Consider the following 23413-nt stretch of genomic DNA (forward strand, 5'->3'; position numbering starts at 1 on the left):
CCAGCACTCTTTCGTCCTTAATTTCTCGTTTCCTTCTTACTCATGCTCTTTCCATTTAGCCTAATCTTATTTCTTTCTTTCTGCTGTTTCGACGATTTAGTGCCGTGTTATTCTCTGTTATTTTCTCTCTATTCTTTCACTTTATTCGGCTATCTTGATCGCTTATTTTATCTTCTGTTGTATCTTTTTGTTGTATCACTTATATTATTTCTGTTTTTTAGTTTTTATATGCTACTTCTGTGACATATTGTCATCTTATTCTAATGCTGAGATTTTTTACCGTTGAATCAATAAATATTATTATTACTATTATTATTAGAAATGTTATTATTATGATTATTACTGCTATTATTAGTAATGTTATTACTATTATTAATACTATTATTATTATTATTATTACTACTATTATTAATAATGTTATTGTTATTATCAGTACTATTATTATTATTAATGTTATTTTTACAATTACTATTGCTATTATTATTAATGTTATTATTATTATCAGTACTATTATTATTATTAATATTATTATTAATGGGTACTTATTAATATTATTATTAATGGGTACTAATATCGGCTATTATTATTATTATTAATGGGTTAATGTTATTTTTATGATTACTATTATTATTATTATTATTACTATTATTAGTAATGTTATTATTATTAGTACTATTACTATTAGTACAATTACTATTAGCAGACGTATACTCCTTGCCTCACAGAATTCAAACAACTCCATCGAGAGCAATTGAAAAGCGTTCCGCAAAAAAAACAATAACAAAAACCGATCGGTCCGACAGTCGCAAAACAATAATAAGATCTATTTCAATAATTCCGATCATTCGATTTGATAATTCCCTTTCAATCTTCCCTAAAACCACGATAATCGCCTCGCAATAATTTAATCTAGCAAATACAGCCAACGAATGCTAGACACGTTAAAAAAAGAACGAAGCTCCGACGAAGCAGCGACCGGTGGTTCAGGGTCGATCACGACCCGGGTCCTGGGAGCCAGGGTTAATACAGACCGCGTGTCGGGCAGAAAAAGCGAGAACAAGCCGGCCCCGAGACAAAGAAACGCCCGAATCATGGTCCGACGCACGCCCCCCGGGTGAATGAAAACGGGCCGGACTTTGTAAACGGGCTCCGGGAGCTCTCGCGATAAGAAGCCGCCGAAGAAGCTGATCGATCGTGGCCGGCTCGACACCTTTGGTTACTTTGTGCATGTCAATCGGGGGATGCTGGGATGCTCGTCAGGCCGCGCGGCTCGCCGCACCGCGCCGCGCCGCGCCGGGACGATCCAGAGTGTGTTAGGAGAGTTCTTCCGTGACGGCGCGTATCGAATCCGTAAATGGAAATCGCGGCGGCCAACAAAGGCGCTGTTTACGTGGTTAAACGCAAGGATCACCGGTGTGTACGGCGAACGGTTCGCGGCTGCATCTCGACAGTCATGTATGTACTCCTCTCGCTCCGGAACCGCCGCGCCGCGCCGCGCCGAGACGAGACGAGACGAGCCGCGCCGGTAATCGCCGACAGCGTGAACGATCCCCGAAAAAAAGCCGGCTTTTTGCCCCCCGAAGAACCGGCCAGGATTACTTTACGATCGGCGAATCATTCGCGACTTTCGTCCGCCAATTAGTCTCGGGACACGGTGCCGTATTCGCCCGATTGTCGCGGATTGCTCCACTCCGGTAACGCGCGTAAGTGAAAAATGCTACAGCGAACGCAAAATGGTGGCTTTTTTTCCCCCCCGAAAAAGTTTGCCACGATTGTTCACGGAACTTCGTGCGATCTTTTAACACTTAGCTAATCAAATGGGGAAATTTTTCCGTTTTTTAATTGAGTCGATCGATGACCGAATGGATGATTAACACTAGATCTACCAAGCAGTGATACTAACTGGTGAGTACTGCTTCGCAAAAGTGAGAAGACCGAATTTATTTGGAATTTGTAAAGTTTTTTAGAGATCTTAACACTTAGCTAATCAAATGGGGAAATCTTCCCGTTTTTAATTGATTTTCGATCGATGACCGAATGGATGATTAACACTAGACTTACCAAGCAGTGATACTAACTGGTGAGTACTGCTTCGCAAAAGCGAGAAGACCGAATTTATTTAGGATTTGTAAAGTTTTTTAGAAATCTTAACACTTAACTAATTAAATGGGGAAATCTCCCCGTTTTTTAATTGAGTCGATCGATGACCGAATGGATGATTAATACTAAACCTACCAAGCAGTGATACTAACTGGTGAGTACTGCTTCGCAAAAGTGAGAAGACCGAATTTATTTAGAATTTGTAAAGTTTTTTAGAGATCTTAACACTTAGCTAATCAAATGGGGAAATCTCCCCGTTTTTTAATTGAGTCGATCGATGATCGAATGGATGATTAACACTAGACCTACCAAGCAGTGATACTAACTGGCGTGTACCGCTTCACAAAAGTGAGAAGACCGAATTTATTTAGAATTTGTGAAGTTTTTATTGTAAAACTTGCTTCGATAATATGACTTATTCAAGCGTTTTCCACGAAAGAGTCACGGAACTTTGCAGAATTGCGAAATAAGAAAGCGGTCTCTGTTAAGGGAAAATTAAAAATAATTGCTTAATTTTATTAAGATTTGCAAGAAGTACGAATGCTGAAGAAGTAACTGATGCCATATAAGTTTGCTTCGTAATTTTTGTTTCATTTGAATGAAATATTTCAATTTTATAAAAATTTTTGAGGTTTCCAGCGCGGTCGTGGAAGTGTTAATGAAAATTGGCGCTCTTTTTCGATCGATGAAATGTGTGTGTGTGTGTGTGTGTGTGTGTGTGTGTGTGTGTGTGTGTGTGTGTGTGTGTGTGTGTGTGATAGCGATGTTGATAGTTAAATGTGGATCGTTGTAATTAAATGATTCGACGGCTCAACGATCTTGTTGGAGGAAGCTGTGATTAATCGATGATGTAATTGACAGTGATTGACATTGCGATTGACTTGAGTTACGTTCGCGTATTGTCGTTTTTATACGTATTGCAATGAACTAAATTTTTATGTGAACAGGATATTTGTATAATGTGTAGGTATTTATGATGATAATTCGGATCAAGATTAGTTTAGTAGTTTAGTAGTTTATTTAAGATATATAATATAGGTCAAATTTAAAATTATTATGTATTGTTTTTAATAATTTTTTAATATACGAGAGGATTTGAAAGCGAATTTTGATAATATTCAAAATTAAAATTAAGAGTTGCTCTTTCTCGGTGAATATCTCAGTAACTATGCGCGATATTCGAATATCACAAACGGCATTCGATGCACCGAAATGCACTTTAAAAATATATTCGGAAGACGCACTTTGAAAATTGCATTTTGGCTACTTTCGTTGGAAAACACGGCGCGACGTCGTCGAATATTCTTCAAACCTCGCTAATTTGGAAACCGATGTTGCACGATCACTAGATTGCGGATTTTGTGCATTCACAACGTGCATTGACGAGCATTTACGAAATCGAATAGTTGCAATTTAAGATGGAAGAAAGATTTAAAAAATGTTTAAATGTCAAGGTCTTACTTTTAATCTGTTAAAGCGATGCAAAAAAAATGAGCACACTATTCAGTCTCCTCTTCCTGCAACGGATGCAGTCAACTTCTATTTTATTCATATCTTATTTATATATTATTTATATCTTATTTTCATTCTATTTATATTTCATTTCCCTTTTATTTGTCCCCTGTCGCATCGAGCCCGAGAAACATCCCGAGATTCCCGATTCCGGCATTCGTTCGCGAGAAAACGATCGCACGAAATCCGTCGGCTCCTTCAACGAAGATTAGGCGAAGCTGTACCAGCAGTCGATTACAGGTCGGCCAGCGGCATCCTTTGTGGTCAAAGTTTTAAGGCCCGCCGTTTCTACGAGTCATTCGGCGGCGCCTCGTCCGTCGACGGTCTCTTTCGCCGATCATCGCGCTAGTTAGCCGCCGATATTTAAGAAACCGCCGCCGAGGGATGCTAAAGATCGCCGGCACCTGGATGGATCCGTTTCGCCTGCCCCAACGATACACCCCTTTCTTTGTCCAGGGTGCAGCTAAACCCCGGCCAGTCTAGAGTCAACGTCTAATTGAAAAGAGGCGCGATTCAATTACATTAGGCCGCTTGCATTTTAATCCGCAGACATTGAAATGCCTGCGAACCCCTTGACCCCGTGTCGCGGAGGACGCTCAAAGTCTGCCGCAGTCTTATGGAAAATATAAATTTCAAAAGAATATTCAAGCGGCCCGAACAGAAGCGAGATTGTTTCCGCCGGGCGTCAAGGGTCGAGCAGCTTGCGCTCGCTGGAAGGGAGCGAGTTTCCATGGGGAGGGTTCCGCGAGACGATCTTCTTCCGCGGAGCGGACCCCGCGCGAGACGCTCCCCGGAGAACGTTCTCTCGGCTTCTCGAAGCCGATTTTTGCCGGCGATTAGCGTCGGAACACCCGCGACACGTGACTGCGCGAGTTCGGGCCCGTTTAGCCGGGACAAGCGGCTCGGGCCCCGGCTCGAAGGGGGAGGGGGAATCGTTAATGAGGACCCCAGAGACTAACGATTCGACTGTCAGTTACGAGACCGGTCCGATTAACCCCTTAATGCACAGTTTTTTTGAAAAAGACCGGCCAAAAATGAAACAATTTTTTGAAGAATTTTGATATACTGCGCTTTTGTTCCATGGGAAAAGGCTATATTTTATTCTCGAATAAATAAGTGTTACAGCTTGCAATCCCATGTAAATGATAAATATCGATAAAACGATTTCTTTCCTTTGCTTTCGCATTGTCATTTTCAATTCTCGATTATATTCGAGCGCGAAAAATTGTAGCAGCATGAAATATAACGCTGCTCGAATTGTCTCGAGTGTGCACAGTTTGGCCCTTTTAGCGCGCTCGAATTAACTCGAGCGTACAAGTTAAGGGGTTAATGGACGAGCAGGCTGTACAGTCCGAGAAAGTCTGCCGCGCGCTTCTAATCCGAAATCGCGTCGTCGAGCCGATGGCCTCGCGCTTTTGCTTCGTCGTCGTCGACGTCGCACGGCGGGCTGGATCGAGAAATTCGGTGGCATTCGAAAAGTTTTTGTCAAAGAGTCGCTAAAATCTTCGATCCGACTGTGCGCCGTCGCCGGATATAATTTGCTCGATCGTTCTCTCGAATGTTTACGAACGTCCAGGCACTCGCGGCCGCCGATAAAACCGGCGGAAAGAATTCGCAAACCGATGACATCTCGCCCCGTTGCCCCGTCGCGAGCTGTTGTTTATTATTCCGCCGGATTAGCGGAATTGTATCGCATTGTCCCCCGCGGGAATAAAGAAAGGCGAGCGATTCGCGCGATTCCCGAGGAACCGTGACAAATGCCCGGCAACGCCGAGATCCTACCTTCTGTTCTGGTACCACGTCTTCACTTGGGTGTCCGTCAGGTTCAGTTTCACAGCCAGCTCCATCCTGTCCTGCACGCTCAGATACTTCTGCCGCTCGAAGCTCTTCTCCAGGGTCTGCAGCTGAGTATCCGTGAAGGCCGTCCGCGCCTTTCGCTGTTTCTTGCTCTGCGCCGAGCTCAGCGTGCTCGACGACGAGCTCTTCGGCTCGTCCTCTTTGCCACCTGCGAACAGAATCGGCTCGGATCACTGGGGGGCTCGCCGGAGAAAATACGCCGGGCATGCGGACAAAACGCGCGTGCCGCGTTCCGAACGTATACGGTAATGTCTCTCTAATTGACACTCGGATTGTGCACAGAAATGGGAAAATTTGGGAAAAGGAGATACGATTATTCGAGCCTTGTAGATCGTTTTTTATAGTGGTTGACGATTCGTAACTACAGGGTGTCCCAAAAATGTCTCGCAATCCGAAAGTGGCGGATTCCACAGGTCATTTGAAGCAACTTTTTCCTTTACAAAAATGTTCTCCGAGGCACCGTTAACGAGTTATTAACTAAAAACAATGACCAATGAGAAGCGAGCTCGGCTGGCGCGAGGCGACCGAGCCAGTGAGCGGAACTGGGCTTCGTGCGCTGGTTGGCTGGACCGCCTCGCGTCAGACGTACTCGATTCTTATTGGCGCACTGTTTTTCGTTAATAACTCCTTATCGGTGCCTCGGAGAACATTTTTGTAAAGGAAAAAACTGCTTCAAATGACCCGAGGAACCCACTATTTCCGGATTAAGAGACATTTTTGGGACAACCTGTATAATAAACGAACCGCAAGGCTCGAATAATCGTATCTTCTCATTCTAAATTGTGGACAATCTGAGCGTCAATTGGAGAGACATTATTGTACAGTAATGTCTCCGTAATTGACGCTAAGATCGTGCGCAAAAATTGACAATTTGGGATAAGGAGATACCATTATTCGAGCCTTGTAGCTCGCTTTTTATAGTGGTTGACGATTCGTAACTATAATAAACGAACCGCAAGGCTCGAGTAATCGCATCTCCTCTTCCCAAATTGTCCATTTTTGTGCGCAATCTGAGCGTCAATTAGAGAGATATTACTGTATCACGGTCACGATCGCGACGACGTCTTAGAGACGTTCGTTTTACGCCCTTTCCAAGCCCGAACGTCTTTCGACCAAAAATTGACGTCTTGTCTCGGACGTTCGAACGATATCCGGCTTATCTGTAGAAACAACGTCTTCGAAACGTCTTCGAAACGTCTTCTAAATTGTCTTGGCGAACGTCATTACTTGTCTTGGCGAACATTACTTTACTTTCTCGTTCGAGCGAGCCGAACGGCTGCGACAGGCCTTCGAAACAGAGCGAAATATTTATGGGCTCGATTGTAATCGCTCGTTCGTACCCGGATGCGGCAATTATTATGCGGTCGGCGAGATGTCGAAGCTTAAATTGACACGTCAACGCGTTAATGACGGACGGCTGAAGACGGCCATTTTCTTGACTCCTCCCGACGTGCTGGATGAGTAGAAATAGCTTCTAAAAATGCTCGACTGCTCGGGCATGCGCAATTCGAAACGGAATTGCAACGAAATTCGATCGTAAAATTCATCCGTGTAATTTGATCCGAGTGAAATTCATTGCGAACTTAATTATATAGTATAGTAATAATATTATATAATATATATATTATAGTAATAATAATTTTTATACTTTATATAGTATAATACCTTTTTTATAAAACGTTTCTGACGCGCCCGAACCTGTTACAATTACAAATAATTTCTCCCTCTGGTTTTCACAGTTCCCAGTTACAGATATCAACAACTACAAAAAGCAACACACAAATCTCGAACAAAATCGCATCTCCCCCAAAATGGTCCATTTTCGTGCGCAATCTGATCGCGAATCGGAGAAAAATGACTGCGCTTCCAGCCGCCGTTTTTCATTTATCTGGAAACGCGACGCCGCCGGACAGCGATCCGTCGTGCCCGGCGAAAGTATGAGAATAAAATCGCACGGAGCCGAGATACAAAACCACGACGAAGAGGGTAGGGGAGGAGGGGTTAATAAGTCAGCACGGGATCCACCCGTGGCGGCGTGGGTCAACGAAAATCGCCGCAACAACGGTAAACACAGGGATCCTCGGACAAGTTCGAGGGGGTGGCCGGAGGGAGGGAGAGAGAGAGCCGGGTACGGAGAGACTCGTTCGATAGAAGAAGAAGAGAGAGAGAGAGAGAGAGAGAGAGAGAGGCTTTATTGCTTGGCCCGTAGGGGAAGTAATCGATGCTACGTTTTTGCTGGTCCCCGCATGGCGATCGCGGCCGCCTCTCTATCGGCGGAGAGATCCTTTTGTTCTCAGCCGGAGTCCGCGCAGCCGTGAGCCGATTGGCTGGTATCGCGGATTGGACCACGCAGCCGCGTCGAGACGCCGCAAATTATCCCCCCGTTTCGCCGGCGACCCAACGGAGAGGGTGGGATTCCCCGAGGAAACCGATTACACCCGATACACGCCGGCAAGTTGCGCTTCTCCGCGCTTCCCACTCTCGCACGCACACGCCGAAGCACGCGCGCGCGCGCGCCGGCTATCACGCACACACACGCGCGCACACGTTCTCTCTCTCTCTCCCGCTCCCCGGATCAAATCTGACGCGCGCCAGCCCCCTCGCCCATCGCCCCCCGGTCCCGGTTCATCCCCCGCGAATCTCGTTAACGATGTTCCTTTATTTTTCTTGTATTTTTTTTTTTCGTCGCGTTCCGTGCAGACGCAATTTTCTAGCCGCTCCTATAGCCCGTCACAGGAAAATAACACGCCCCGTCGACGCGAAACCATTTCCAGCGCTGCTGCCGTCATCCTATGGCCGAAGCGACCGAACTGTTCGATCCGGGCTGGTCCTCGGCGACGCTCGACTAAATCGGCCGATCGTTCGACCAATTTGGGGAATCGGAGGGTGGTCTCGTAACACGACTTCGTGCGCGGAGGCTGTGCTTATTATTATGGGCATTATTCGTAAGAACGTCTTACTTGGAGAGACATATTGAGTCAGCAGTTCGATTGTTTGAAATCGTCGTTCGTCTTAACCCATTGCACTACGCTGAAACGCGGAAAAAGCCGTGCCAAACCCGTGCGCCCGAATGGTCGAGGAAGGTGCCGAACGGCGGAGCTCGAGTGTCGAAGATTATTTATAATATTGGATTATAGTATAATAAGATTATAATATAATATTATATATTTATATAATATATTATATATATATATATATAATATATAATATATAATATATATATATATAATATATTTATTATTATATTTATAATATATATAATAAGATTATAATATAATATTATATATTATTTACAATATTAATCTCACTCCCATTTTTATGATATCCGTAAATGTTATATTATAAAATTATTATTATTATTATGTTATTTTTTATTATCCGTGAATGTTAGCAACTGGACAAATTGAATGCAGCGGTCAAGGAAAAGCGTCCAGAATTGGTCGATCGTAAAGGTGTCATTTTTCAGCAGGACAATGCTAGGCCGCACACATCTTTGTCCACTCGGCAAAAATTGATGGATATTGCTTGGGAATTGATGTTACACCCACCATATAGCCCTGATCTCGCGCCATCGGATTACCACTTATTTCGATGCCTGGACAACTCCCTTCGTGGTAAAACTTTTAACAATGCCGACGCTGTAAAATCTCACTTAACTCAGTTTTTGGCCGAAAAGGATCGGACTTTCTACGAGCGTGGAATTTTCAAGTTGTCGGAGAGACGGCGAAAGGTCATCGAACAAAATGGAAAATACATTACAGATTAAACTTCGTTCCAAGTAAAAAAGAATTTTTTATTTCATCGAACAAATCGGCAATTACTTAGTTGCCAACCCAATACTATATATGTTATATATATTATTTATCATATTATTATATTATTTATTTATAATATAACCTTGGCCCAAGATTAAGACTCGCGTCAGACTCGAGATATACACGTTTGGCCTGAAATGTCGATAACGAGTCCGATTCGTGATATCCACGTTCGGCATGAAATTAAACAACGAGTCTGACTCGCGACATACACAAATTTGGACTATAATTTTCATCACGAGTTTCAGACTCGCGAAAATAGTGCACGCCACAATTAACGCGACAAGTCGCGAGCATTCTAATCGACCGAAGAAAATACCATCGAGGTGAAGAAAATAGCGTAGAATATTCTGCAGGAAGTACAGTCGATTCTCCCCGATTTTCCCTCAGCTTGTACACAAAAATGGACAATTTGGACAGTAAAAAAAGAACGGACGATACGATTACTCGAGCCTCGCACCTTGTTTTCATAATTATTGACAATCGACGACTATGCAAACGAGTCGTGAGGCTCTAATAACCGCATCTCCTCCTCCTCCAAGCATCTCCTCCTCCCAAATCGTCCATTTCCGTTCACAAGAATATAGAAGGAACAGGATAAGAATGTACGAAGGAAAATCGTGGAGAATTTACCGTGCTCGAGAGGAATCGCGAACCGTCGAACGAACCCCTAAGATCTCGCCATTTTCCCGCTGGTCCCGTCCTCGTCTCGCGACGAGAGCTCGAAAATGGAGCGATAGTTCCAGGCGGGATTCGAGTCGACGGAGCGTGTCCGTCGATGGAAAATTGGCGGATCCTTGCGAGAGGGCGCGAGGGGGTGCAAAGGGGCGCGAGGGTCCCGCCAGGGGACCGATCAGGGAGCCAAGCCCCGCGGGAGCCGGTCCGCGGGCTTCGGAAAGTATCTAAAGGCCCGTTGTCGCGAGCTCATCGATTGGAACGGTCGTGGGTGGAAGAAAGAAACTCGGGTTTGGCACGGCGGGGTGTCGAGACGCGCGGGGAACGCCGTGCTGGAACACTGGGAGAGCTCGGGGGTGGCAGCGGAGGGGGGCTCGAAGAGAGAGAGAGAGAGAGAGAGAGAGAGAGAGCAAAGTGGATCGAGTTAACTCGAACGAAAGCGTGGCTCTTAGCCTCCGTTTGATCGGCCAGATTCGCTCGAACGGATCCGGGACTGGTCCGCCATGTTGGCAAAGATGGCCGACGATCCCTCAGGAAAGGAACGGGCGGAATTCCATCGCAGACAGCGTCGGCCCTCTTCCTCTCTCTCTCTCTCTCTCTCTGTCTCTCCCGGCCGGAGGTCGGGCCACGAGGGAGAGGGATGGGACGAGCGGTGGAAACGGAGGTTGGAAAACTAAATTTACTATGTGATACACTTAGAGCCCCGGGTCTCAACCGACGCAGTCCTCTTTTTTAGACACTTCCAAGACGTTGGACTGAAACTTTTTCACCCCACCCTCCCCCCTCCCGGCCCAACTCTCCGCCCGCGGAGAGAGTTCGAAGTAACTCGAGAACCATCGCGAAACAGTCGTCGTCCTCCTCTCGTCTCTCCTTCTCTCCCCCGTTCCTTTCCTTTTCCCTGCTTCCTCGGCTGCCGCCGACCACCCCCGCCGCCCCCCTTCCTCTCCGCGCCCCGCGCACCCATCGCTTTTTTCCCGTGGAAAAGTACGTTTTCTAGGTTTCTTCCACCGCTTACTCCCACAGCACGTACCGCCCCGGGGCTTTATCCGTGAGCTCGCGCTCTTTACGAGACCGCTTTGTGTGTTTCACTTTGCCAAAGATGGCGGAGCCGCCACCCTCTCCTCGGAGAAAAACGGACCCGCGGACTTGCCCGCGGCTCGAGGAAACGACGGCTTTCCCGGCCGACAGGGAAAGTCTTCGCCGGACTGCGATCGAACCGCGGGCAAATGATTTGGAAGGTTCGGGCCTACGAGTCTCTCGCGTTCTCTCTCGCTCTCTCTTTCTCTCGCTCTCTCGCTCTCTCGCTCTCTCGCTTTCTCATTCTCTCTTTCTCTCTTTCTCTCGCTCTCTCACGCTCTCTCTCGTTCTCTCTTTCTCTCGCTCTCTCGCGTTCTCTGACTCTCGTGTGCTCTCTCTCGCGCGCTCTCTGTCCCTCGCGCTCTCGGTCTCTCGCGCTCTCTGTCTCGCGCTCTCTGATTCTCGCGCTCTCTCTCTCGCGCTCTCTGTCACCTGCGCTCTCTCTCTCGCGCTCTCTGTCTCCCGCGCTCTCTGTCTCTGGCGCTCTCTGTCTCTCGCGCTCTCTCTCGCTCTCTCTTACTTCTTCCCTCTCTTCCTCTCTCTTTCTCTCTCTTTCTCTCTCTATCTCTCTGTGTTCGGACGTCTTCGCATTCTTAGCTTCCGCGATCTCGTTCCTCGAAGAAGCACGATCGCTCTAATTAACGTGCGATTGATGAAGAATCGCAGCAGAATCCGTGATTTTATACAACGTATCCCAAAAATGTCTCGCAATACAGTAATGTCTCTCTAATTGACGCTCAGATTGTCCCCAAAACTAGACAATTTAGGAAGTGGAGACACGATTACTCGATCCTTGCGGTTCGCTTTTATAGTCCCGAATTGTCAACAACTATAAAAAAACGAGCTTCAGGCCTAGAATAATCGTATCTCCTCTTCCCAAATTGTCCACTTTTGTGCAAAATCCGAGCGTCAATTAGAGAGACATTATTGTACAGCAAATTCTCCCTAATCGACACTCCGATTGTGCTCAGAAATGGGCAATTTGGGAAGGAGAGATTCGATTATCCGAGTCTTGCACACTCTTTTTATTGTTGTCGATAATTGGTAACTATAAAGACGAGCCGCAAGAAGACTCGAACAAACATATCTCTTCCGAAATTTTGCACTTCCCTCTTTGAACGCAATCCGAGCATCGGTGAGGCATTATTATACACGCAGTCACCTAAATCTCCGATCGTTCCACAGCGTTCCGCAGCTCCGTCTCCCCGCCACCTGTTCCCCGACGCGGCATAACGCGTCGGAGTTACGGTTTTTCCGGCGCTTCCGCGCAAACATCGTGCATCATATCGGTCGTCGCGCGACATACGCCCTCCGCGAAACTTTATTCTTCTCGAGTTGGCTGTTCTCGCAGGAGAGAGTCTATCGGCCGCGCTCTCGAAACTTTTCGACTCCGTCGCGCGTCTCTCGCGTGGCGGATCTTTCAGCGGGTTTCCGCGAATCGGCGCTCGCCGAGGACAGATACATTTCCAGCGGGCGTGCGGCGCGGCCGATTCGCTGGAAGGATTATGCGACGAGTTGCGTTACTTTAATTGCGGCCGCGCGGGGGTAATTGTTAGAGTAGACGTCAGAAATACGGCGGCGCACCGGATGCGGCCGCGTGTATGCGCCAATGAAAATTGTCGTGTTTCGCGTGCAGGTGAGAAAGAGAGCGAATTGTATAAATGGCGTGGAGCGAGCGAGGAGGAAGGGGGAACAGAGTGTATGTTTGTGTGTGCGAGAGAGAGAGAGAGAGAGAAATAGAGAACTAGAGAGCAAGAGAGAGAGAGAGAGAGAGAGAGAGAGAGAGGTGAAACGAGGACCTCGCGTGCTGCGAGGCAGCGGCGCGGTACAATGTACGGAACATAAAAGCGAGATTAACAGGATGTTTATCGAGCAATTATTCGCTGCCGCAATTAGTGCCAGCATGGTCGTCCCCGTCACCGACAGGTATCGTCTTCGGCCGGGTTCACGCAAAACGTTCCCTGTTTTACAAGGAAACGCGACACCTGCAGGATGTACAGGCGATTACAGCGGCCGCGTACGCGCTCGCGAAGGACCGATTACGTCCTGGCCAGGAGCAACCACGCGTATTTTTTTTCGAGCGTTCCACTAGAACCGATTAAATCAAATTACAGTCCGAGATGGCCGGCGAGGATAGAGAGAGAGAGAGAGAGAGAGAGAGAGAGAGAGCCAGCAGCTTCGAGCGAGAGAAAGAAAGGGGGACCGAACGAGAGCGACGAAGAGGGGAGTGGGGGGAACGAACCCGACGGAATTTGAATCATTTATACGAGCAGATCGCCGAGAATATCATTCGGAACGGGCTCGCAACAGCTGTAATTAGGAGCAACGAGGGTATGTCAAAACTTATCGGGCCGGATCTACGCGGCTTGCCACTCCACGGACGTGTCCGGAGTCGTCAATTAGGAGTCGTAAACTGCTCGTTCCCAAGCCCCCCGCCCCGGCCCACCCCGCTTCGCTCCGCGCATTTCTCTCTTTTCATTTTCAGTGCGCCGAACGGGGCGATATCAGCGGCGAGCGATCGTCCGTAAGGGAAGGAGCATTATTGTGGCCGCAGAAAACTTGCTAATGATTCGTAGAAAAAGAGAAGATGGAACGCGAGATCGTCGTGCTTCCCGTGTATCTTCGCGCGCGCGCTCGTCTCTTTGAAATTCGGAAGAGAACGCGGAGAGAGAGAGAGAGAGAGAGAGAGAGAGAGAGAGGATCGAGGGGGAGAAAGGAAAAACCGAGACGAAGGCCCGTCGAAACAAAAGAAGGCTTTACGCGGGAAATTAAGAAATAGGAAATCCGACCAGACGGTTCGTGCTCGTTCCCATCGAACGACGCGACGCGCGATCGCAGCCTCCTCCCGCGCGCCGCGCTCTTTTTACTGCAGATTGTTACGTGCGGTTTTACATCTACATTCCGCGAATGTTAACGGCATTGCGCCAGCTTTGCGGGTAAAAACGCACACACCTGCACGGACCAGTTCCGCGGCGCGAGCCTCCCGGCGCCGCGCCGCGCCGAGCCGCGCCGAGAGAAATAAAGCAATAAGCAAATAAAATCGCGGCTACCGGGACACAATGGAGGAGGCTACGCGCCACCCTTCTGCCGCCATTGCGAACGCCGGCTCTGCTTCGCTCTCTGCTCTCTGCTCTCTGCTCTCTGCTCTTCTGTCCTGCCTTCTTTCCATCGCTTCCTCGCTCGAGCCCGCTGCGGAGACCATAAACCAACAAGGGGCAACTGTTTGCGAAACTTTTTATTATTTCCAGCTTTATGAGCTGTCCGGCCGAGCCGCGGAACCACCCCGTCGTCCACGCGATCGCGAGCCGAACAATCTTCCGTTCGCCTCGCGATGCTAATCGCTTCGAGATGTGCTTTCTTAAAGTAGCGTGCTCTCTTCTTTGTAAGTGGCCTCTGCGAAATCCGGGTTCCGACATCCTGAAATGGACCACTGTTCCTCTTGTCGAAATCTTTGCGTCCGAAGCTCCGATTCTTAGGCTTCTATGCGACATAAAAATCTGTATCGATTGGAAGATCGATACTGCTGCGTGGGCGTTCATTTTTGTTTTCTAATAACTGCATCAAGATGGAAAATAAAAACCAATGTCTTCAGATTCTGAAGGAAATTCATTTCTCACCACTGAGAAATGAATTTCCACTGGAAATGAAAGGCCACTGTGCAATGCCTGGAGGACGAGTTTTTAATCATTTTTTTTACCATCTATAACCTCAAATCTTGGCGAAGTAATATTTTTTACTGTTCAAGCGAAGCTTGGCGAACATCTCTGTATTTTTCTCACGACGATCCTTTCGACCGTCTTCCTCAGAGAAATCCTCGAAGTCGTCGACGTTCTCGAATCGCCTCGAGAGAGAGAAAAGACTCTCGCCCTGCCATTTCGAAAAATCATTCGAACGAATTCCAGCGCTCCGAATTCGAAAAAATTGACGTCGTTCGACTCGTCGGAATCTGTAGTATAGATAAAAAAAATTGACCGCGACGGCTGTGCCGTGTCGCGAAGAATTGGGTGACGGAGTTAAATCGGTCGAACTTGAAAGTTCATTTCTACGCTGACGTATCTGTAATGTCAAGGTTATTCGAGAGAGTAAAAAACATCGAACAACGACGGTGCATCGCTTTCGACCTACTGGGATTGTCGAGGAAAGAATGCGACTTTTAAATTGCCCTGTTTTTTGCAACAGCTGCGCGGACGATCGTTGTTTTGCATAATAATTTATTACAGTAAATTCTCGCTAATCGACGCTCAGATTGTGCAGAGAAATGGACAATTAGGGAAGAGGAGGAATAATCGTATCTCCATTTCGTAAATTTTTCATTTTCGTGTACAAGCTGAGCGTCAATTAGGGAGAATTCGCTGTAATTTCGCGCGAATGCGATGCTACGGGGTGCTACGGGACGGTGAAAAGGGGTATTTTCTGCGGTGAAACGGACACAAAATGTCCACGGTGTACCGAGAGAAAGCGTCTCTTTTCTCGATATTTCTTCTCCCTAATGTAAACTCAGATTCTGCACAGAAATGGACAATTAGGGAAGAGGAGGCTCGAATAATCGTATCTCCATTTCCTAAATTATCCATTTTTGTGTACAAGCTAAGCGTTAATTAGGGAGAATTCGCAGTAATTTCGCGCGAATGCGATGCTACGGGGTGCTACGGGACGGTGAAAAGGGGTATTTTCTGCGGTGAAACGGACACAAAACGTCCACGGTGTACGGAGAGAAAGCGTCTCTTTTCCCGATATTTCTTCTCCCTAATGTAAGCTCAGATTTTGCATAGAAATGGACAATTAAGGAAGAGAAGGAATAATCATATCACCACTTCCTAAATTGTCCATTTTTGTGTAGAAGCTGAGCGTCAATTAGGGAGAATTCGCTGTAATTTCGCGCGAATGCGATCCGGGGTGCCACGGGACGATGAAAAGGGGTATTTTCTGCGGTGAAACGGACTCGAAACGTTCACGGTGTGCCGAGAGAAAGCGTCTCTTTTCCCGATATTTCTTCTCCCTAATGTAAGCTCAGATTTTGCATAAAAATGGACAATTAAGGAAGAGAAGGAATAATCATATCACCACTTCCTAAATTATCCATTATTGTGTAGAAGCTGAGCGTCGATTAGGGAGAATTCGCTGTAATTTCGCGCGAATGCGATCCGTGGTGCCACGGGACGATGAAAAGGGGTATTTTCTGCGGTGAAACGGACACAAAACGTCCACGGTGTACGGAGAGAAAGCGTCTCTTTTCCCGATTCGAGTCACACCTAGGAGCTTGGCCCCGTGTCGGGTCTCGCTGTCCTTTCATAGTTCGCCGTGCGCGCACCCTCCGGCATTGTGCGGAAGGGCGGCGTTCCCCGTCAAGGGTAGAATCTGACCCCTCTTCTGTATTGTGTTACCGTGTCGCCACCTTTAGGGTGGAGAACACCGGGGATAATGTTATAGGGCTAACGTTTTATTGCCTGCCCACTCTATTTGCAGTCACCCCGGGGGACAAACTGCCGGCGAGAGTTTCAAAAACAAACTACCCGGAGAACGCCGGTGTCAAATTAGCGTGCCCCGAACATCGCCGCGATGGCCCGGCCCTCATTGATTGCTCGTCGACACTTCGGGGGGTCGATCTATGTTTGCGCAACATCCCCGGATTCACCTGAACGCTGTATCAATCTCGCCGCTTAACCCCCTCTCGAATTTTACTAAATTATAGCATACCAAGTGGCCTGCGGGAAAATAGCTTTTTTGGAAATGGTAAATAGATTATAAATATTTTTTATTTATTATAAATAAACTTTTTTTTTTATATAATAGTCATGTCGTGGAAACGGCGTCTCGAATATATTTGACCATCCTATGCAACTGCTGCTTCGATTAATCAATTTATTGTATTTTATTCTGTTCCATTTTCATTTATTGTATTTTATTTTATTCTACATTAGTTTATTGTATTTTTATTCTATTCTATTTTAGTTTACAGTATTTTTATTCCATTCTACTTTAGTTTACTGTATTTTATTCTGTTTTAAATTCAGTTCATTGTTCTTCACTCTGTTCCAATTTAGTTTATTGTGTTTTTATTCTATTCTACTTTAGTTTACTGTATTTTGTTCTATTTTAAATTCAGTTTATTGCTCTTCATTCTGTTCCACTTTAGTTTATTGTATTTTTATTCCATTCTACTTTAGTTTATTGTACTTTTATTCTATTCTACTTTAGTTTATTGTACTTTATTTTATTTTACTTCATTTTATTTCATTTTATTTTCTTGTTTTATCTCATCTATTTTATTTGATCGTACGGTACGTGAGTAAGTAATCCGCACAAGGAAGCCAATAGAAGTCATTAATTACTATCTAAAAGAAGAAATTTATTTGCCATATTCTGTACTACGCGAGAAAAGGCAAAAATAATTATTCATTTCTTACAAAAATATATAAAAAATCGATATTTCTCTGCACACCGAATAAAACGCTACCATCCACCGCGAGTAATCCGCAAAACGGCGCCGATCATCGCGGAGATTTGCTCCGAGGACTACGAACCACGGTCCGAAAGGTCGACACGAAAGGCGAAAGAAAACGCGGCGGCGCGGCTTCCATCGTTTTCCATCGAACGCGATTCTTTTCGAGCGTGTTCGATTCACGAGTGGCCCGAAGCAAATCCGATTTGAAGTCGAAGCTAGGCGTAGACCACTTTCCGACTCGACTACTTCGCAATTAGGGTAAGCTACTCGTAGGCTCCCCTATTCTCGCCCTGCGGGTCTCGCCCCGGTGTCCCCGTTTCACCCTCCGCCTTGCCCCCCTACCCCCACCCCGAGCTTTTTCACTGTCAACAACCTCGCGTTTCCGCAGCCGATCTTATTTCCCGGTCTCGAGGTGCCGAGATACCGTTCCTTTTAGCCTAGATCTCCGGATTCGAAAGGGCCCCCCTCCCCCCCACCGGTGGGTCTCGATTTCCTGCGAAGATATTTGCGGTCTCGGCCGCGGGGAAAAATCTGGAAAAATCGGCGCCGGTGTCCTGGCTAATTAGGTGGCGAACGAGGCCCCGGGGCGCGCAACGCCGCCGCCGCCAGTCGTATTCCTATTCACCGGCCACGCGGAATGCACCCGTGAAATTCGAGAAACGAGCGCCCGTTACGCGCACCCCGCGAAACCTTAGGCTCGCATAATTCGATCTGACAGTAACTCCCGATTGCGTTTTTCCCTATAATGTTTCCACGACGGCGCAGAGATCGTTGCACGGGGCCCCGACACTCGACACCTCGTTGCCCTTATGCAGCGGCGAGGTCCTCCAGAAGGTATTCCACTTCGACCGGATCGAAAATATCGGGCATCTGTCCTCGCCGATTTCTACGCGCGACACACGAACTCGCGCGTACATGTTCGCGGAGGCTCTCGTGTTTTCGTACGGGACAAGTTTCATTGTAAAATAATGATGACGCAGAGATTGACCGGAAGAGAGATACCGGAACAGAAACGAAAGCGAAAGGACGACGTTTCCGCTGGAAAGAAACAACGAACCTCTGAAAAATTTCGTTTATTACGCGTTGCATTTTCGATGCGTTTTCCAAATTTCAGAGAGGCTGAAAAAGGGAACGAAACGTGTCGATTTTTTATCGATTTTTTTATCGATCTTTTACAGTTGACCTCTCCCGCCTCCTTAAATTTGGTGCGCGTTTTATCCGCCCCTGAGCGTTCTTTCGCGAGATATTTTACATTTTAGTGTCCGTTCGTGGTAACAGTATAATAATACTAATCATTGTTTCCCTTGTTGTTCGAATATATTAATATATTATTATATATTAATAATAATAATAATAATAATATATATATATATATATATATATATATATATATATAATATATGATAATATAATAATAATAATATAACGTAATATTAATATTATTATTAACGTTTTAATAATAATAATAATTAACGTAATAATAATATAACATAATATTAATATTATTAATATTATTATTATAATATTATTATATAATATATTATTATATTTCTTAATTACTACATTACTCGTCGATACACTTCATCGATTAATTGACGTCAAAAATTACGTTAGAGATTGGATTTACCGAATATTTATACTATTTAATTTACCTTAATTTTTAATATTTATATTTAATTTAAATATATTTTGAATATATTTATATCTATCTCATATTTTACATTTTACATTTCCTCCTTTTCTTTCGTAACGTTACAATTAACGAACAACATCCCATACACACTCAATAAATAACTAAACGCACGACTGAGTTACAAACGGCATTAAAATATAGCCATATCAACGGGAAATTGATTTTCGATCGTTTCCACCGATACGCACACGTTGCACCGCGTGCCGTTCCGAAACGGTGCCGCATTATCGCGGAAGCTATGTAATCTCACGGCGATTTTACGGCCTCGGAGGCGAAGCAAATGAACCCCTTCGCGGCGGGACCAGCCGGTAGCTTCGTGGAAACGAGGGATTTTCGGGTCCGCACCGGTCAATTTTGCCGGGCCGAACGAATTCGCGGGACTGTCGTTAGGCGATCGATGCTCCTCGAACATTCGGTTGGCGCGCGCGCTCGTTCCGTATCCACGAATAAAAAGCTCATCCGTCCCTGTCACCGCGGTTAAATTGCCGCCGCCGCTGCCACCTTCGTTTGTCGAAATTTCCTCGCACGTAGGAACGCGAACGCGAACGGGAACGGGAACGGGAACGCGGGTCCCAATGCAGTCGCAATTAACACGCGACGGTGCGCGGTCACGAAACGGCCGGGACCCACCCACCCACACGCTGGGAGTCGGACACGAGGCAACGGGGAGGCGGACACGTGTACACGAACCCCCGGAGCAACGTTGACGACTGCTTGGAGGCCACTTGGCGAGTCGCTAACACGACTTTCGCGTGACCGGACCCGGCCTTGGTGGAACGAAGGACCGAGTTTCGGCGCCGATAGAGCCTAGGCTCCCGATGCCGACCATTCACGATCGCCGGCCACCTCCCACCTCGATCGCAGAAACGGATTTCGGGCGATCGATCGATCCTCTGCTCGCTCCATTGATATCGGATCGCACTGGCTTCCTAGCGATCTTCGAAAATGCACCGAGCTGGGCTAACGGAATCGGTCGTACTGTACTCCCGAGGTCATTCGAAGTAACTTTTTCCTTTACAAGATTTTTCTCCGAGGCGTGGTTTACGAGATATTAACGAAAAACGGTGACCAACGAGAGGCGAGCTCGGCTGGCGGGAGGCGGCGCAGCCAACGAGCGCGCGAAGCCCAGTTCCGCTCATTGGCTCGGCCGTCTCGCGCGTCAGCTGATCTCGCGTCCCATTGGTCACCGTTTTTCGTTGATAACTCGTAAACGAAGCCGCGGAGAAAATTTTTGTAAAGGAAAAAGTTACTCGAAATGACCTCAGGAATGTCCCGCTTCCCTCACTTCCGTCGGTCTGCCAACATCGTATGTGTTAAGAGATCGTAAGAAAAATAGTAATATAACAGTAATAGCGACTAGGAATAATTAATATATAATTAATATATAATAATATATTATAGGAATAATTACGCAATCGACGCTTTGAAAGAACGGATTTCAAAAGCGTCTTCTGTTGCTTTTGCAACCGACGAGAACAATTTTCATTTTGCATAAAGATCCGCAGTCTAATTTTAACGTTACGTTAAATTCATTAAAACGCTTAAGGGACGAGATAACTTCGTGCTCGGTTCCTGCTTCTTGCAGCTGTCGCAGCAAACTTTTCCATTGCACATAGATCCGTAGTTCCAGTTGCTATTTAAAACACAGCGGCGCGTCGTGTCGCCCGTAAACCGCATAATCGAGTCCGTCTATTTGCGCGAGCGAACGGTTCTCCCTTTCATCGTCTGAAACAGTATACCGAATCCGTGTCTGTAAAATGTACAGACGTTCAAATATAAATAGAACAATTTAACGGAAGGGGCTGACCCAGTGAGAAAGACTGAATAATCGGCTAAACGATCGGAGAACCGGCTGTGTGCTGGGGCGCAGCTCGGTGGCTGGCTGGCTTGTCAATCGGTCCCGAGGTGTCCAGGCGAACTCGGTTCCCTGCGAATCGGTGGGACGAGCGTGAAACGATCGTGGAAAAGCACGATATCTGTTTGCGCGTCGAATGCAGGCTTTTTCGGGCGCGTGTACAAATCGTTTGTAATCCGCTTACGAAGCCAACATTCGTCCCCGGGAACGCATTGTCGACGTGCTCTCTCTCTCTCTCTCTCTCTACTCTCGCTCTCGCACTCTTTTGTTCTCTCTCTCGCTCTCACGCGCTTTTTCTAGCTCTATCGCGTTCTCTCTCGCGCTCTCTCGCTCTCTCTCGCGCACTGTCTCTCGCACTCTCGCTCTCTCGCGCTTTTTCTAGCTCTATCGCGTTCTCTCTCGCGCTCTCTAGCTCTCTCTTGCGCTCTGTCTCTCGCACTCTCGCTCTCTCGCGCTCTCTGACTCTCGCGCGCTCTCTCTCTCTCTCTCTCTCTCTCTCGTGCTCTCGCTTTCGTGCTCTCGCTCTCGCGCTCTCTCTCTCTCTCTCGTGCTCTCGCTCTCGCACTCTCTGACTCTCGCGCTCTCTCTCTCGCGCTCTCTGTCCCTCGTGCGCGCTCTCTCTCTCTTTCTCTCGCTCTCTCTCTCTCTCTCTCTCTCTCTCTCTCTCTCTCTCTCTCTCTCTCTCAGGGACCCCAGGAGTTAGGCCCCGGTAACAGTAACAGTAACCGAACAGCGACAGAACAGCAGCGGCAGCCAGTTTCACGCGCTTAGCACCGGCGATTCGACTTTTCGCGCGCGACTAATCCGAGAACCGGAAATGATTGGCAACCGTTTAGATCTCGGCGCGGATTAGGAATTGTGCGAGGGCCGCCGCGAAAGAAAGCGACGTTCGACTCCGGAGCCGGTGTCCCCTCGTGATCCCCTCCTCTTCTTTTCTTTCCTTTTCTTTTCTTTTCTATTCTTTTTTTTCACCGAGCAGCTCGCTACGAGTGCCCTGACAAACGAGAACCGGCTGTCAGCTTTTTGACGAGACTATCTGCCGAGGATTAATCCGTGCTCCGGATCGTCGTGGGCCTCGCTGCGACGTCAAAGGGTGTCCTTTAAACAGCCGGAAAGGGGCTATCGACGTGGCCATCGATTCCCCATCGGCGGCACTCTCTCGCTCCTCCTCCCTTTTTTTAACCAGTTATGTTGTGTTCGACGAGTATACTCGTCGCGGAGAAGGGGCAGCAGTTTAGCAGTACGGTAATGTCTCCCTTACTGACGCTCGGATCGTCCGCTAAAATGGATAATTTCGGAAGAGAAGATACGATTATTCGAGTCTGCTTGCGGCTCGATTTATAATTCTGGACAATTTATAACTGTAAAAATAAACCGCAAGGCTCGAATAATCGTATCTCCTCTTTCTAAATTGTGGACAATCTGAGCGTCAATTGGGGAGACATTACTGTACAGTAATGTCTCCGTAACTGGCGCTAAGATCTATAGAGAACTATAGATAGAACTATAGATAGAGAAATATAGATCTAAAGAACTATAATAAACGAACCGCAAGGCTCGAATAATCGTATCTCCTCTTTCCAAATCGTCCATTTCAGTGGTCAATCTGAGCGTCAATTAGAGAGACATTATTGTAGTAGCAAAAAGTAGCGACCAAATTTTTGTACGAACTTCTTCGCTCGAGCATGTATTACAGTAACAATCGTAAGATGTTTAAATAGATCCAATCTTGTCACACTGTAAAAATGTTTCAGTCAGAAATTTCTATACGAATTTATTCGTTCGAGCATATATTACAATAAAATTGACAGGACGTTTAATTAGATCCAAGCTGTCATATTGTAAAAATGTTTCAGTCAGAAATTTTAGTATGAATTTATTATATTTAGTATTAGTGTATTATTAGTTTATTATATATATATATATATAATATATTAGTAATATACTAGTAATATAGTAATATAAACTAGTAATATATTAGTAAATATATTATAATAATAAATATTAATATTATATATATATATGTATATAATAATATATATATATATATATATATATATATATATATATATATGTATATTAGTATTAGTATTATTGAGTATTATTAGTATTATTTATTATATTTAGTACGAATTTAATATATACTTTAAAAAGTATATATTACAATATAAAAATCGCAGAATGTTTAACACTAACCCCACCGTGGCGGTCGAAACGACCGGTTCCAAATCTTTCATTCCAAAATCGTTGAAATTGCGTAGACTTTTCCACTGGCATCGGTTCAGTAAATCCCTCGATTCGTGTCGTATCCAAATCAATCATAATCGTAGCATAAACGATAACAAAAAACGACGCAGATTCCAGGTAAAAAACCTATCACGATT

General features: G+C 46.1%; 1 protein-coding gene across 1 annotated transcript in view; it reads right to left on the minus strand.

The window, feature by feature from the left end:
- The window catches only part of LOC117218035 (uncharacterized), a 69342-nt gene that overhangs the window by 29401 nt on the left and 16528 nt on the right, over positions 1-23413 (minus strand). Inside the window, exon 2 of the mRNA XM_033466042.2 lies at positions 5395-5617. Coding sequence (XP_033321933.2) covers positions 5395-5617 — 223 coding nt within the window. The remainder of the gene's footprint in view (positions 1-5394; positions 5618-23413) is intronic.

This window comes from Megalopta genalis, chromosome 1, assembly GCF_051020955.1.
Source record: "Megalopta genalis isolate 19385.01 chromosome 1, iyMegGena1_principal, whole genome shotgun sequence".
In the NCBI taxonomy this organism is placed as follows: domain Eukaryota; kingdom Metazoa; phylum Arthropoda; class Insecta; order Hymenoptera; family Halictidae; genus Megalopta; species Megalopta genalis.